The following is a 14,525-nucleotide window of genomic DNA, read 5'->3' as shown; positions in this document are numbered from 1 at the left end:
CCTTGGTTCTTTTCCTAGCATGACCATGATTGGATGTCCGCCTCTAAAAAAAAAAAAAAAGGAGAGAAGGAAGAAGCAATGGAAATCTACTCTGCGCATTCTTAAGACCAATGGCAGGAAAATTGCAAATCTTCACCTAGACACCTCTGGTGGAATGTGCATCCCAAACATCAGCTAACTGCACAGAGATAATATTTTGCTACTCCTAAGGTTAAAGGACAGAATAAGTATAGGCAATGATTGAGAGAAGGCAGGCAGATAATAGCTCAGGGAGAACCCGCAAGCTACCACTTAATTGCTTGCCTGAAGGAATCTGCTGTTTCTCCATAGACAAGTGGCAAATTACATGGCTGTTGAAATTCTATGCTTATGCTAATGACATAATGATAACATCACCAAATTCACACTACCATCACTTCTATGCAACATCATTATCCTGAAAGAGTCTAACAAAAACAGACTCATTTTACAAACATGTTTTCATTTTCTATACAACTATAAATATAATCTGTGATGCAATTCTATTATGAACATCCAAACGTCAAATAAGCAAACTGCAACAAAACTAGAGGAACACAGTGTAGCCAAATCAAGTTTCATCAGCCATCTAAACTGAAATCTAAGTACAGTGGTGCCTCGCATAACGATGTTAATTGGTTCCATTAAAAACATTGTTATGTGAAAACATCGTTAAGCGAAACACAATTTTCCATAGTAATGCATTGAAAACCGGTTAATCCGTTCCAATAGGAGTCTATTCAATACATTTCAATGGTGAAAAAAAAATCACCAAAAATTCAAAAAGACTCAGAATGAAGCCAAATTACTTTAACGAAGGTTTTATTAGGTGCACTAACGATTCCAAGCATTTTAAACATTTTTTAAACATTTTAGAATATTTTTAAAATAGCAAAAACAGGGCTGTCAAAACAAACGTTAAGCGAAACAGGGGACCTAAAACTGTCATCGTTAAGTGAAGCAAGGTCCCAAACATCGTTATGCGAAAATCCCCCGTAGGAAACCTCGTTAGGTGAAGCGGCAAAATTTCCAGCAAAGGCCATCGTTATGCGAATTCATCTTTGAGCGAGGCACTCGTTAAGCGAGACACCACTGTACATGTAGTAGCATTTGCTCTGATGAGTCTGTTGTATGTACACCAATACTTATTTTGTTCTTCCCCATCACTAATACCTCTTTCCATATATTGAACTGCAAGATCCTTGAGATGTGTGAGATGTTACTCTGACTAATATTTGTATTGCTGCAACACAAGGTAATTGGGCCAAGGTTATTTTCAGATTCTGGGTGGACTTAAAAAGTGATGTCACGGCCTTACGAAGGTGGCAATTCTACACACACTCGCCCGGGCTCATTCAAATCTATGGGATTTATTTCTAAGTAGATCTCCATAGTATGGCAATGTAAATGGCCCGAACCACTCTTCTTTTATTTCCCCTATTATCACTCTCACCATTAATAGAGTTAGAAGACTGTAAGACTACTGGTTTTGTACTGCACCTAATGGATAGAGCTAGAACTATATCACTGCTCAATTTTCACCATGTGTGTAAACACGGTACTTTCTGCAAGAAAATAAAAAAACTGTTTGCTCCAAGAAACTTCTAATACAAATTGTAAGGGGGGCGGGGGAACAACACAGAGGAGAGAAATAGGAGAGCAAGTGTAATACTCCAACATCATTTTAGTTACGGATGGAAACTATGAGATTGAAGGTTTAATGGGAATGATGGTTTTGGAAGGGAGATACAGAAAGAACAGAGGAAGAACATGACACCAAACTGGTGTTCCATCAGGAATTTCTAGTCATGGGAGAAATCAAGGGAAAATGGTTTGGACTGTTAAGCTGTTAACTGAGTGCAAGATCCGCTACCAGCCCATACTTGGCTTTGCTGGCCCCACTGATCTCACAGGACTCTGAAATGTCTTCTTGCATTTACCTGAGTTTCTTGCCGTGTGCTGCCCTCCTCCCCATCCTTCTCCAGTTCTTCTTTGCTTGGTGACCTGGATACAAACTTGTTTTTGTTCACAGATTCTTCAACCAGCTTCTTTTCCGATTCTTTCATTATTTCCAGTGTCTCCTGTGTCGTGTTGCTATTAGACATCTTCAGCACAATAGGGCGTTACTGATGGACACCTGCAAGAGGCAATAGAAAGGAAATAAGTGCACCCAAGAATACAGATTATTCTTTCTTTTCTTAAGAGTTGTGCTCTTCTCATTGTTCATCTTCAACTGAAACCATACTTTGCCAGAGGCCTGATCATTTGCAGAGCCCATCTTGCAATTGTTGGAGACCTGACACCGTACTTTATGCATCTCCTCTTTTCCTTTGCTGGGGGGGGGGGGAGCAGGCCCTGTTATATTATGCCATCCAGATATTCTCTGCTTCTCTCCCTGCTTTGCTCCCCATAAAAATAACTCCAACCCAATTGCTACTTTCATTAGTGGAACAGATATATCCATCCCTGTCTGTAAAATATCTCCTTGCACTTGCTACAATCCTGCTCCTGATCAGGATGGTTCATAAAAACTACGCTTCTAATCACATGAAATGCTGTATCATGCTTAGCATACTGTTTGACCCGCAATGGTCAGGCTCATAAGGGGCAAGGATAAGTTTTGATTCCATCCTGAACTGTTCCCAGACTCACTCCTATGATTTAGACAAACATTTGTTCAGGATCACCATCAAGTCCACTGAGAAGAATACAGATGTTTTTCAGTTAAGGGACACCAGTCACTGTTGTCGGTCTGTTTATGCAACAGAGATGTGTAAGTCTGAGGCACAATCTACAGCTAAAATAGGTACAAAGCTTAAAATAGGTACACAGCCCCCCCCCCAAAAAAGAACAACAAAAAGGAGAGCTGGTCTAGGACAGAAATAAGCTAGTCTTAAAACATGACGATGGAGGATTCTGCGCAACTTAATTAAATCTAGCTTGGACTTTTCAAGCACACGTATAAGGTCCATGATGGGAGAAGAGGGACTAAGCATTTTATGAAGCCTTGGGTATATAATAGTAAATGGATAACTGACTGTGATAAAAATGAAAACACGAGTCTCGTGATGAACAGAAGGACCAATCTGCAAGGAAACTCACTGCAAGTCATTTGGAGTACCTAATATAGTAAAGCAATTCATAAGCAATGACAAGTATATAGAATTAATTATAATCCAATTATTATAAGTGAGAAGAATCCTCTACCTTCTGAAAAATTTCACTAGCTTCACTAAAATTGTGCGGCATCCTTAACATTGGCTAATTAATATCTGAGCAGAAATTTCTAAATGAATCCCAACATTTCACATTACTTGTGCTGAATCTGTGCAAAGGACTCTTGAAAAATGTTGCCAGTCCTATGTAAGGTACTTCAGTTGAAATTTCTCACGACTTAATTATTTAATAAGGAACATCCAGATTTGCCTTAAGGTTTTGTCTTAGTTGTCATTCAGCAACCAATATAATTGTGTTGTCTAGTTATGTGACATCCTAGTATGCTGTACAGTGTGCATCCATCTGCAACTGTACTACAGGAAAACAGGTGAATGCCAGAAAAAACCCCATGAATTGCAATGACTTGCATAGCTCAGTTTAAGAGGAACACTTTCACCATCTCTAACAGCTTTGTCCATGAGCCCTCCGGTGGCTTATCAATAGACCCTGGTGGCAGCCTGAAGGCAGAGACACCACCTGCCGGCATTGAGGCAGGCAAGGAGAGGCGAAGGAGCAACATCCCCGGGGGAAAAGGGACAAGTGTGACCAGTGGGAAGGAAGGAACAAACACTGGTGGTTGGGAGGAGAAAGGAATAAAGGAGGAAGAGTGGGACCAGTTGGAGATGCCAGAGGAGCAGCTTCACATCTTCTGTGATCTGGGGGATGAAGAGAACAAAGGCATGTACCACCTTAGCCAAAGGCTGGGCCCTTTTGAGGTACCACTGACAGAATCGGAGACCGATGTATTTGGCTCAGCAGCATGAGGAGCAGCTGCAGGAAGAAAGCCAGCTGCCCTATGAGCATACCTGCCTTCTCTAAGGATCGCCCTGTTATTGGGGCTAATGACCCAAACCTGGCCCAGACAGTGGACTACAAGTGACTCAGGCTCAGTGACTGTAACTAGGATCTGGACAGGGATGGGACTGGACGAGAAGGAAATGCCAGCATGCTTGTTACAGAAATAATGTTTGTTGTACCAGCTAACCGGTCTGCTAAATCAATGAAGACCACAGAAAAGGATATATTCCTGCTGTCCCACAAACAGGAGGGGATGGCTGGTATCACACCCAGCTAAGTTTGAAGAGAGCTTATTTAGAATTTTTTTGTCTATGTAATAATCAGGAGACTGGGAAAAGAAAAGCATAGACAATGTTCAGCAGCATACTTTATTATCAACAGAAAAACAGTCAGATACTATAAAGATTATTGAGTGTTGGAATTGTGTAGGAATTACTAATATTCACAAGTTAATTTAAAGTAATTTCTCTTTCATTTGTAGTGGTTCTGAGTACTGAACGTACATTATTGCTTATTTTACAGCTTCTGACTGATGAATTAACTATGGAGAATTATCAATTGCTAATCAGAAGTGTGATTTCCAGACAATTACCATTGTACAGGAGGGGTGGATAGAGGGGGGGGAGTGTGTCTCGATTAGCTATTATGTTGTTAGGTGAATAAGACTTGACAAATTGGGGGCCATGTTCTTATATAATTAACAGAGGATGCACAGAAGATTGGCTACTGTATTGCATGTTAAGCAGTAAATAATATTGTCATAATCAGGGTGATTTAAAAGGAAGAATAATATATGTTAATGCATGAAATAGCAATTCTAATCCAAATTACTAGTTATGTATGGAACTAATGAATATTAGTTGCTCAAGCTTAATTAAGACAGAGAATGATAGTGCAATTGCATATGCAAAGCAGAAAACCATCCAGGACTGAGAGTGTGCTGATTCTATAGAACTAAGAGTGTACAGAACTATCCATAATGTGACAGCCCCCTTAGCATACCCCAAGAAAGTGGGTGTTTTGCTCCAGGCTCTTCAGAAATAAATTATGTTCTCTGCATGCACAACACAAACACCAAATTCAACTTACTTATAAGAGAATAAGTTACTTATGCACAACACAAACACCAAATTCAACTTACTTATAAGAGAATAAGTTACTTATGCACAACACAAACACCAAATTCAACTTACTTATAAGAGACGGGGCCAGCAGATTCAGAGATACCAATTTATATATTATGACTTCTATGAGTAACACAGAGAGGAAAGGATATGAACTGTGTGGTTCAGAGAACTTAGGCTTCATAAGGCATTTTGCCTTAAAAAAGAAATATTATCATTTTTGCACCATAGAACAAAAGTGATATCCAAAATTTAAAAATAAGAAAAGACTGCTGAGAAAATGTGAAGATCTGAGAATAGTGGGCAAGTAAAGAAACTAGTGAAGAGAAGAGAAAGCAAAGTAAGCAGGGACAGGGCAGAGAAGTTAAACAAAAGGGAAGACAATCTGTTTTCGGAGTGGTGCTGGGATGACTCAGTGCATCCCAGTATGTCCAGCAATAAATGTTCTGCCCATTGTGGCACACCAATAACAGGATGATATACTCAAATCCATAACAACAACAAAAACGCCACAAGGAAACAGATCAACAACAGAATGAACAAGGACAATGCCACCATGTGGATGAGCCCTCTGATGCATGAAAATCCATTCTCCAATCTTGGTTTATGTTAGACTGTAGTTTACCTTTGTCTAAAACCAGGATGGATTTGATTTAAATCAACTGCCCATGCAATTTACTTCCACACATTTCCTTCTCCCCCCCCCCCCCGCATCTTTTGCTATCTGGCCTGATGAACTCAAAACCTTCAATATTTTGTACATTTATAGTTGATCCTAATAAAGGTACTGCCCATCTGTGGATACAGAATTTTGTTTTACTCCTACGAATTAAACCCAGCCTCCTCTCTTCTTTGGACTGCAGTAGGTATCCCTCATGTTTAAAAAGACTTCAAACCATCCTTATGCAGTTGACAACGTTTTTGACTTAGAATGATCTCTTATTAAGCTATTACTGCTATAATAATTCCAAAATGTCAGGCTCAGCAGGAAAACATACAAATTGATGGTTGTATTTTTATATGGTTACTGAGACATCCTGGTACAAAACTTCCTTAGCTCACTGCCTGAGGAACTTCCACCACAGACCCAGTTCAGCAATACTGTTTCACCCTTTAAAAACACAATTGTTTCCAACCCTCAGCAATATTAAGGGTGGCTGAATCCAAAAACAGGGATTTCACAATAGGTTCTTCTTAAAATGAGAAAAGTGCATTTACCTCACACTGAAGAGATATTTCAACCCCATTCTGTCTCTATTACTGCCACTGCTAAGTTTGTTTCTGTAACAGAGAGACTGAAAAGATAGTCATAAATCCCACAAGCAATTCTCTAGGCAGTGTGCCATGCAGAACAGCAAACTGAGGAGGCAGAGTTCAGCTAAGGCTCTTCCATCGTTGACAGGCACAGTGGACTAAAAATCACTAACTGGAAAAGAAAAGATACAGTTCATCAATCCCAGGCTGTGCCTTGCCAACCAACATCAGTTTGTTGTATCCCACAGTTCAATCACAGGATAGATTCACAGGATTTTACTCCTGTCATAGCCTGAAGGTGCAGCAGAAGATGAGCAGGAGAGACCAAGTGTCTCGCTTCCTGGAGGCCTATAGTCCTTTCATCATTGGCAGCATGACAAACGATAATGGTCCACATCAACAACTATTTGGAGGTGGCTTCTCTGTCTCATAATCCTGTGCGGGAGGCTAGGGAACAGGGGTGCCAACAAAATATTCTTGGACAGTCAACTCCATCGTCTACAGCCAGCACAGTTCATGGTGAGAGTTCTTCAGAGCTGGGGTCCAACAACATCTGGAGGGCAATACCCTGTTTCCCCCAAAATAAGACCTAACCTGAAAATAAGCCTTAGTAGGATTCTTCAGGATGCTCGTAATATAAGCCCTACCCCAAAAACAAGCCCCAGTTAAGTGAAACCCCGCCCTCCACCCTTGTGGCACATTGTACAGCAACCAGAAAATGGCATGATTGTAAAATAAAACATTCCCTGAAAATAAGCCCTAATGTGTTTTTGGAGCAAAAATTAATATAAGACCCTGTCTTATTTTCGGAGAAACACGGTATGCATTTCTCCATCCATACTAAGCATGTGTCATTCAGTTTTGTGATATCAGAATTTGGGAGGAAGGAAAGATTTCAAGAAGAAAAAATTAAGCACTTGAATGTTAACATGGTGTTATACTGTATAACTAACAAAACGTTCTTTCCTTTAACTTGTCTTCATGCAGCGTGCAGCTTGGTTCACTTGCTTGAATCATCTGGTATTACTGCTTGGGCAATCTTTAATGCAGTAGGCTTAGTTTGGGCTTTGTGGCATAATGACATTTAGATTGTGTTAAGTCGGTCTGGAAGGGAACAGATAGGTAAGCTGTAATGGCGAAGTAGGAAATCCATGTTCAAGACATTTTCTCTCTCTTCACTTGGTAAACAAGTGAAAGTAGTTTCCATCATATCTTGCTGATGAATTCCCCAGAGGTCTCTGTACAGCTGCTTTACAGCAAAGGAGATTTTATGGTCCCATCTTTCTTGCATCAAACTGGTCCAACTAGGCAGCCATATTATTTTGGATTCTGTAACTATCCATTTGCAAGGTCCTGGTCTTGTATGTGGTTTCCCCTGAGTAGGTTAGATAGAACTTAAGATATTTAACCTGTCCTTTACTCATATACTCATTAAAGAGTAGTCAAAGCACAGTACAAATTTGCATGGCAATTCCAAACAATGTCAATTTCAAGTTTAAAGGCTGGGAGGAAGGTAGGGAGATTATATTCCTTGACTCCAGAAGCAAGTTTCCTTTCAAGAGTCTGAAAGGGTCCCAAAGGGTCTCAGTATTGAGCTAACAGCTGCACCTTCTACACTAGTCATCCATGCTATCCCTGAAAGCTGGCCGAGTGGACAACCCCACCAGAGTCACTTATGAGTCTGGAAGATGAGGGAGTGATGGAAGAGGCTGCCAGAGGAAGAGTGGAAATGTTCCTGGGATCATTGATAGCGAACAGGAATAAGGAATGGGGTCTCCCTACAAAGATTGGACATTATTCATTATGAGGCATGCAACATGCTATTTTTCACCCAAATATAAGTCAAGATATCCAATTCTAGAAACATCCTATTTGAATCTGCAGACAGATCTAAAAGGAGAAGACTGATCCACTCAGACATGATCTCTAGGAGATCAACATCGGCCATATTATCACTAGTTGTGGAAAAGAGCCTGACTATAAGGTTTTGCTTTCTGAATAGGCCACCAGCACAGACCACCATTTCAGGGAACATACCCCTTTCACAACACTGGTCATGTCACCAGAAAGCATGAGTACAGAGAGGAATTACCAAAAAAAAATTAATTAAATTATTCAACATTTCTAGTTTCCATTTCACTGACGTATTATCTCCCAGTGGGAAGGGACTCCAATTGGATACTATCCTGTCATCTTTGAGAAATATTACACTGAACATGCATTTGTAGTGGAAGAAATGGTGTTCTAATTTATGAGTCTGCAAAAGCCTCACTATGGGTACAATTTTTTTAAAGGAAAATTGTAATATTGTATTGGAAAACAAAATATAATTAAAAATCTCCTCAGCATATGGAAGCTTGGACAATATTGAACTTCATTGGACAACTTGTTTCAATCACCCTTCCCACTGACAGCATATTCAGGACACAGATGATGAATCATATTATTGAATAGTCCACTACATTAGAAGCTCAGCTCTGTGTGGAAATCAAGTATTACAGGCAGCGACTTCACTCTTCCCTGTTGTGCTCGCTTTCTGTGCAAAGGGAGTTACTTGACACAACTGAAGATTCAAACATGCCCTTCCTGCCCCACCCTACATTTTGAAGTGGTGCTCTTCTTCTGCATACTAAATGGATCCTACTGGGCAAATATGGGGCTAGTTTTATTCCCCATCCCACCCTCAGACCTTCTGCAGGCTTTACAGGTACTCATATCTCATGCTGCCATAATTTTACACCAATAGAGATTTAAACATTTTAAACAGATTTCGCTCAACTCGCATGCATTATAGTAGCTTGCCTGCAAACTGCCAACAATGTATTTTAAACATAATTCCCTTGCTTTAAATAGATTTTTTTCTCCACTTGAGGCAGCACAATTTGTGTCACCAAAATTTAAGGGAGCCTCAAATATGGCCTGAATGGAACACAGAAAGCCTACAGGCCATAAGATTCTATCACTCATCTAAAAAGCTACAGCAGAAGTAGCTTTAAGTACTGTACAATTCTGCAATTGTGCAAGGTAATTTTACCTGGCCTTGCTCCACAAGGGCCAAATTTGGCCTCTGGCCTCAGTTGCTGATTCCTGCCTCCAAACCTGTTGAAATACATTCCACTTAGAAATCAAAGGAGCAGTTACCCTTTAACTACGAAGGATCAGAACATCGCATACAGACTCCATGACTTGCTGATGGGTTGGCCCAAGCAAACAAGGAATTATTTCTGTATTGCTGCTACTTCCTTCTACAATCCAGAGACATTCCTTCCAGTACAAGAAGCAGCAGGCTTTCATGTACTAGTTCCTGGGAATCACTAACAGGACAGGTACTTAAGTCTGATGCGTGTCCTGTCTGTATACTTCGAGGCAACAAGTTGTCCCTGGTACAAATGGGATGTTGGATTAGACAACTCTTGGTCTGCTTCATGAAGACTCTTCCTTTATATTGTGCAGAATAACACTTTCTCTTCATTTTTATCATCATCATCATCATCATCATCATCATCATCATCATCATCATCATCATCATCATCATCATCATGTGCCATCAAGTCAATTCCGACTTATGGTGACCCTTTGTCAGGATTTTCCAGGTAGATAATGCTCAGAAGTGGTTTACCATTCCCTGCTTTTGGGGTAGCTCTGGGGCTATGCAGCTTGCCCAAGGCCACATAAGCTGGCTCCACTCTTAAGAGGTACAGTGGGGACTTGAACTTCCAACCTCTGGCTCCACAGCCAAATACCTAATGGATGCTCAATTACTGTACTGGGTATCTGGAATTATATTTTGGGGTTTTTTTTCACCTACTGTTTTAAAGGGAATCACAAATTATGCAACTTTTTGCATAACACACAATCACTCTTTATACTTTTTCCATAGAAGTACAGAAGCACAAATTTACACTGAAGCTTAAGTTCTAAAAGAAAACAGCTTTTCCATAGCATGATTATTTGAGCATAAGGGAAAACAGCCAACATTTCTCCTTTCTAGTACCCTTGGATTTAAAGAGCAATATCCCACCACCACCATTTATATTCTATCTCAATAGTTTTTAATCTAATCAGTGATTGTGCAAGAGGCAATATCTTGTATGTGCATATATCTGTGCATGTGTGTGTGCAACACTCCTTTTTTTAGTGACGCAAAAGGCAGAGACTACCTCCTGGCCTCTAGCAGGAGACTGTTGAAGGAGCAGATTTAACAGTTCTCATTCACAAGAGGCTTCTCAGTGCTTAATAGCTATCAAACACACAATGAACACCTTCTGGATTATTTCTACAAGTACTCAAATTAAAAGCAGTAGCATTGCATGTTCTACTGAAGCTTCTCATTAAAGGGAGGGCGGAAAACTTCTTCTCAGAAGGTTTTCCTTTCTCTGTGAATGAATCAACCTCTCTCCCTCAAGATAAGTGTGGGAGGGAGCCAGGAGGCGGCTGACATGATCCACTGTGGCAAGCAGGACTTGCAGAGAAAAGCAGAAGCTCATGCAGCTCCGGAAGGATGTAAGAGGTGGGCGAACAGGACGGAGAGGCTATGCCAATCATTTTTGTCAGGCAAATAAGACAAATGACGTAGACAGAGCATTAGGGAAGCCACAAGCTAAAATCTGGGTCAGTAAAATTGGGGGGTGGGGAGAGATAATAAGGGCAGAGGAGATGTTGATTCTCCTGTTTACCTTGAAGGGGTAAGCCAGGTGGAAACAAGCTAGCGCAGACAACTAGTATTTTCTCCTTTCTGACCCACTGAAAAGCTTGCTTCCCCCATCTTATTTTGCAAGAAGGTCATTGAGCTACTGTAGCTAAAACCTCGCTCTATTGAGGGTTGCGGGTTTGTGGACTTCCTTAGGGGCCACTGCTCCCCCCCCTCTGCTTCTCTCAGGAACCGAACTACAGTCAAGCAGTCAATCCCTGAGGAAAGTGGCTAAACAGTCAAGCTCTCTTTCCTCGGGATTTACTGCTGAGCAGTACCTGCCTTCCAATCCCATCCTGTCTTTAAAACAAAGAAACAAACAAACAAAAACAGGCTGACAGAATCAACATCATTCAGTCAACACCAAGAACATGTTTTTTTCCTGCAAGGTCAAAAAGCTTTTATTCAAGATTGAGAAACGAAAAGCACGAACATTAAAAATAACAGACAGTATGAAATTAAAATGTTCTATTCCATGGAAGCTTTACTCCCAAACAAACTGCACCAGAGCACAGAGTGCTGTCCTCTGAAGATGCTGGCCACAGAGACTGGCAAAATGTTACGAAGAACCTCCAGAATACAGTCGAAGAGCCCGAAAAACCCATAACAACCTTTACCTAACTGTTTTTTCCCTATCATCCAGTCATTAAGGGTAAAGAAAAAGGATTTCCTTTAATAGCATAAGCAAATATGCATGAAATTCCACCATAATATTATTATATTTGAGAAGTTAAAGGGATCCTCGTCTTTATTTTTAGACTCTTTCAACCAATTATGTGATGCCACAAGTATAACTCTCATTGGAATGTCAACTTAGTTCATGTTTAACTCTTTCTGAAATTGAGACTCCATGAAACACTGAGGGTAAGTACTATGTAGGTCACCAGTAGGGATAGAGGAATACAAGACAAAGAAAAGTGGATTGCCAGATTATCCTCAATGGAGCAGGATTCCTAATTAAACAGTAAATTACAGCCATAATGATGTACAGTGGACCCTTGACTTACAGACGGTTCGACTTACAGACTTTTCGAGTTACAGATTCTCTGGCTGCAAAATTTAGGTTCGACTTGCAGCCAGAGAATCGACCTACAGACCAAACAAAAATGGAACAAAAATGGCCAGTTACAGGATTAATCGGTTTTCAATGCATTGTAGGTCAATGGAGACTCGACCTATAGACTTTTCGACCTGCAGCCACCATTCCAATACGGATTAGTTCCGTAAGCAGAGGGTCCACTGTAAGTTATTTAAAGCCAATAGTATCTTCCCATACTTTCTTTTTCACAATGTATTATAAATGTCTGATGTGATTTTTGCCATTTTTTTCTTAAGTAACTTATCAGTATCAGCCAGAAGTAGAGTTTCTGACTCAGGAATCAAAAAATGAGATGAAGCAGCAATTTTCAGATAAATAATCTTCAGATTATTCCAGAAGGATTGCTGAAAAGAAACCATCCACAACATCACCAAAACTACCAAAAAAGAGGGAAAGCTGCAAAAAGCAAAATACAGAAGACAGGACAGAGAGATCCAAACACTGCCTGAAATCAGTTGCTTTTCTTCATTCACCCAAAAATACCAAAAGCCATTACTTCATCCCACCCCAGTTTTAAGATTCACAGACATCATTTCAAGTCCACTGTTCTGTTTCTAAGAAGCTCGTAAGCAGGCTACAAACTCAACCACTTTTTCCTGTTATAGAGCTAAAGGGTTATTTTGTTATTTTCATTGCTGTATCCTACATCTGTATCCCTCTAAGTACTCCATCAACAGCTATGTTAGGGCCAAATTCCATATTAAATAAAGTATGCCTGCTACCGAAAATTATGGTAGGTGAATCCCTTAACATCTTCTAGAACGTAGCCTATTGTGTGACATGATCACATCTGGATTTCCCTCCACTTATTGAAAGTTATTGAGTCAGAGCCTCAGTGCAATATAGCAAAATGTCATATGACCTAAACATTTTGGGAGGAAAGACTGGGAAGGGAGCCACTGCTAATTACTGGATAGCTAATAAAGAAATAATAATGCAAAACAAAGGCAGCATCTCTACCACAACCTCTGTTTGGCCCAAGAGTACACACATAACAGTGGGGCATGATAAGAGACACCCACCAAAACACTTGGAATTTTATGCATAACTGGCTGATAAGAGTGAGACCAAACAAAAGTTATCATTAAGATTCCATCATAAAAAGAACTTTTTCCAGATGAAATCAAACATCAAGTCAAGTCCACTGTTCTACTTCTAGAGGGTTCTAGAAAGCTCATAAACAGAGCACAAAATCAACTGTATTTTCCTGCTATATGACTAAAAAGATATTTTGACCCTAATACAGACTATAATTGAAAAGCATTTATCTTTAAATTACTGAAATTCTTTCATAAAATAAACCCCCCAGATCCGAGAAATGTTGCCACCCATCATTCAGAGAAAAGACTAGAAGGGCTGCAAAAACAGCTGTTTGCCCTTCCATCTGAAGCAAAATAATGACAGAAAAGTTACATTCCTCCTTTAAGCAAGAAACTGGGAAGTAAAGAACAAATACAAAGTAACATGTTTCCAACAGCTTGAGTGAGCACAGAAGGGAACCATATACAGTACTTCCATAAGCCAGCCAAACAAAAAAAAAGACGATCATTCAATCAAAAACTTGTTTCTGGCTACCAACTGCATTGGCCTGTGCAACATCTGTTCGGCCAACCAGAGGTGGAAGGGGATATTATTTTTGTTTCAGTCCTGTAAAAAAAAAGTAGCTTCAGTAGTTTTTCTTTAAAAGGCCTCTACAACCCTTTTTTGCTGCAAGTATTTCAGTTCTACAGCTCTGCACAGGGTTTTGGTATTAACGTCACAACTCACTGAATGAGTACATCCTGCAAGGTTAAATGACAATGTTCTTCTCTTCTATTTGCTCATTGGCCTTTGGGTCAGCCAATCTGAATTGTGCCTCCGTGGCAACAGCCTCTATCACTATGAGCAACAAGGCAAGTGTTGTTGTTGTTGTCGTCGTCATCATCATCACCACCACCACCACCACCTATGTTCCTAAGTTTCTTTTTTTAAACCAAAAACTGGTGCACATGTTGGTTGTGCAACACTATTTTGAAGCAAGCAGGGTGTTTTTCTTGTCAGAAATCTGCAGGCACACACCACAGTATGCATCCATCTACAAGACATGAGAAAGAAAGGTTTCTGCTCATCCACACAGAGGAAACAGACAAACTGTCAGTTCCAGCTTTTGCAGAGATGAAGACAGGAAAGAAACAGAGGCAAAATGGGAAAGAAGAAAAGGCAAATGGGGCCTTGTTGTGATGAGACAGCCTCAATTGTTCGGAGCAACAAACAAACTTTCCCTAGCAGCTTTCATGGGTATTAGAGAATATGGTTTCAATCATTTTGCCCCAGTGGTAAAAATTAT

The 14,525-nt window shown here is 40.2% G+C and overlaps 1 protein-coding gene across 10 annotated transcripts in view; it reads right to left on the bottom strand.

Moving 5' to 3' along the window:
* R3HDM2 (R3H domain containing 2) overlaps nucleotides 1-2,123 on the bottom strand; it is a 79,977-nt gene extending 77,854 nt beyond the window's left edge. For all 10 annotated transcript variants that reach the window (XM_078384699.1, XM_078384700.1, XM_078384702.1 and 7 more), the window contains exons 1-2: nucleotides 1,959-2,123; nucleotides 2-43 (exon numbers count right to left, since the gene is read on the bottom strand). In XM_078384699.1, the coding sequence (XP_078240825.1) occupies nucleotides 2-43; nucleotides 1,959-2,123 (207 nt within the window). The remainder of the gene's footprint in view (nucleotide 1; nucleotides 44-1,958) is intronic.
* Nucleotides 2,124-14,525: the final 12,402 nt, after the last annotated feature.

This window comes from Pogona vitticeps, chromosome 2 (genome assembly GCF_051106095.1).
Source record: "Pogona vitticeps strain Pit_001003342236 chromosome 2, PviZW2.1, whole genome shotgun sequence".
Taxonomy (NCBI): domain Eukaryota; kingdom Metazoa; phylum Chordata; class Lepidosauria; order Squamata; family Agamidae; genus Pogona; species Pogona vitticeps.
Note: the sequence above shows the minus strand (reverse complement) of the source record. Positions and strands in the feature narration are given on the sequence as shown.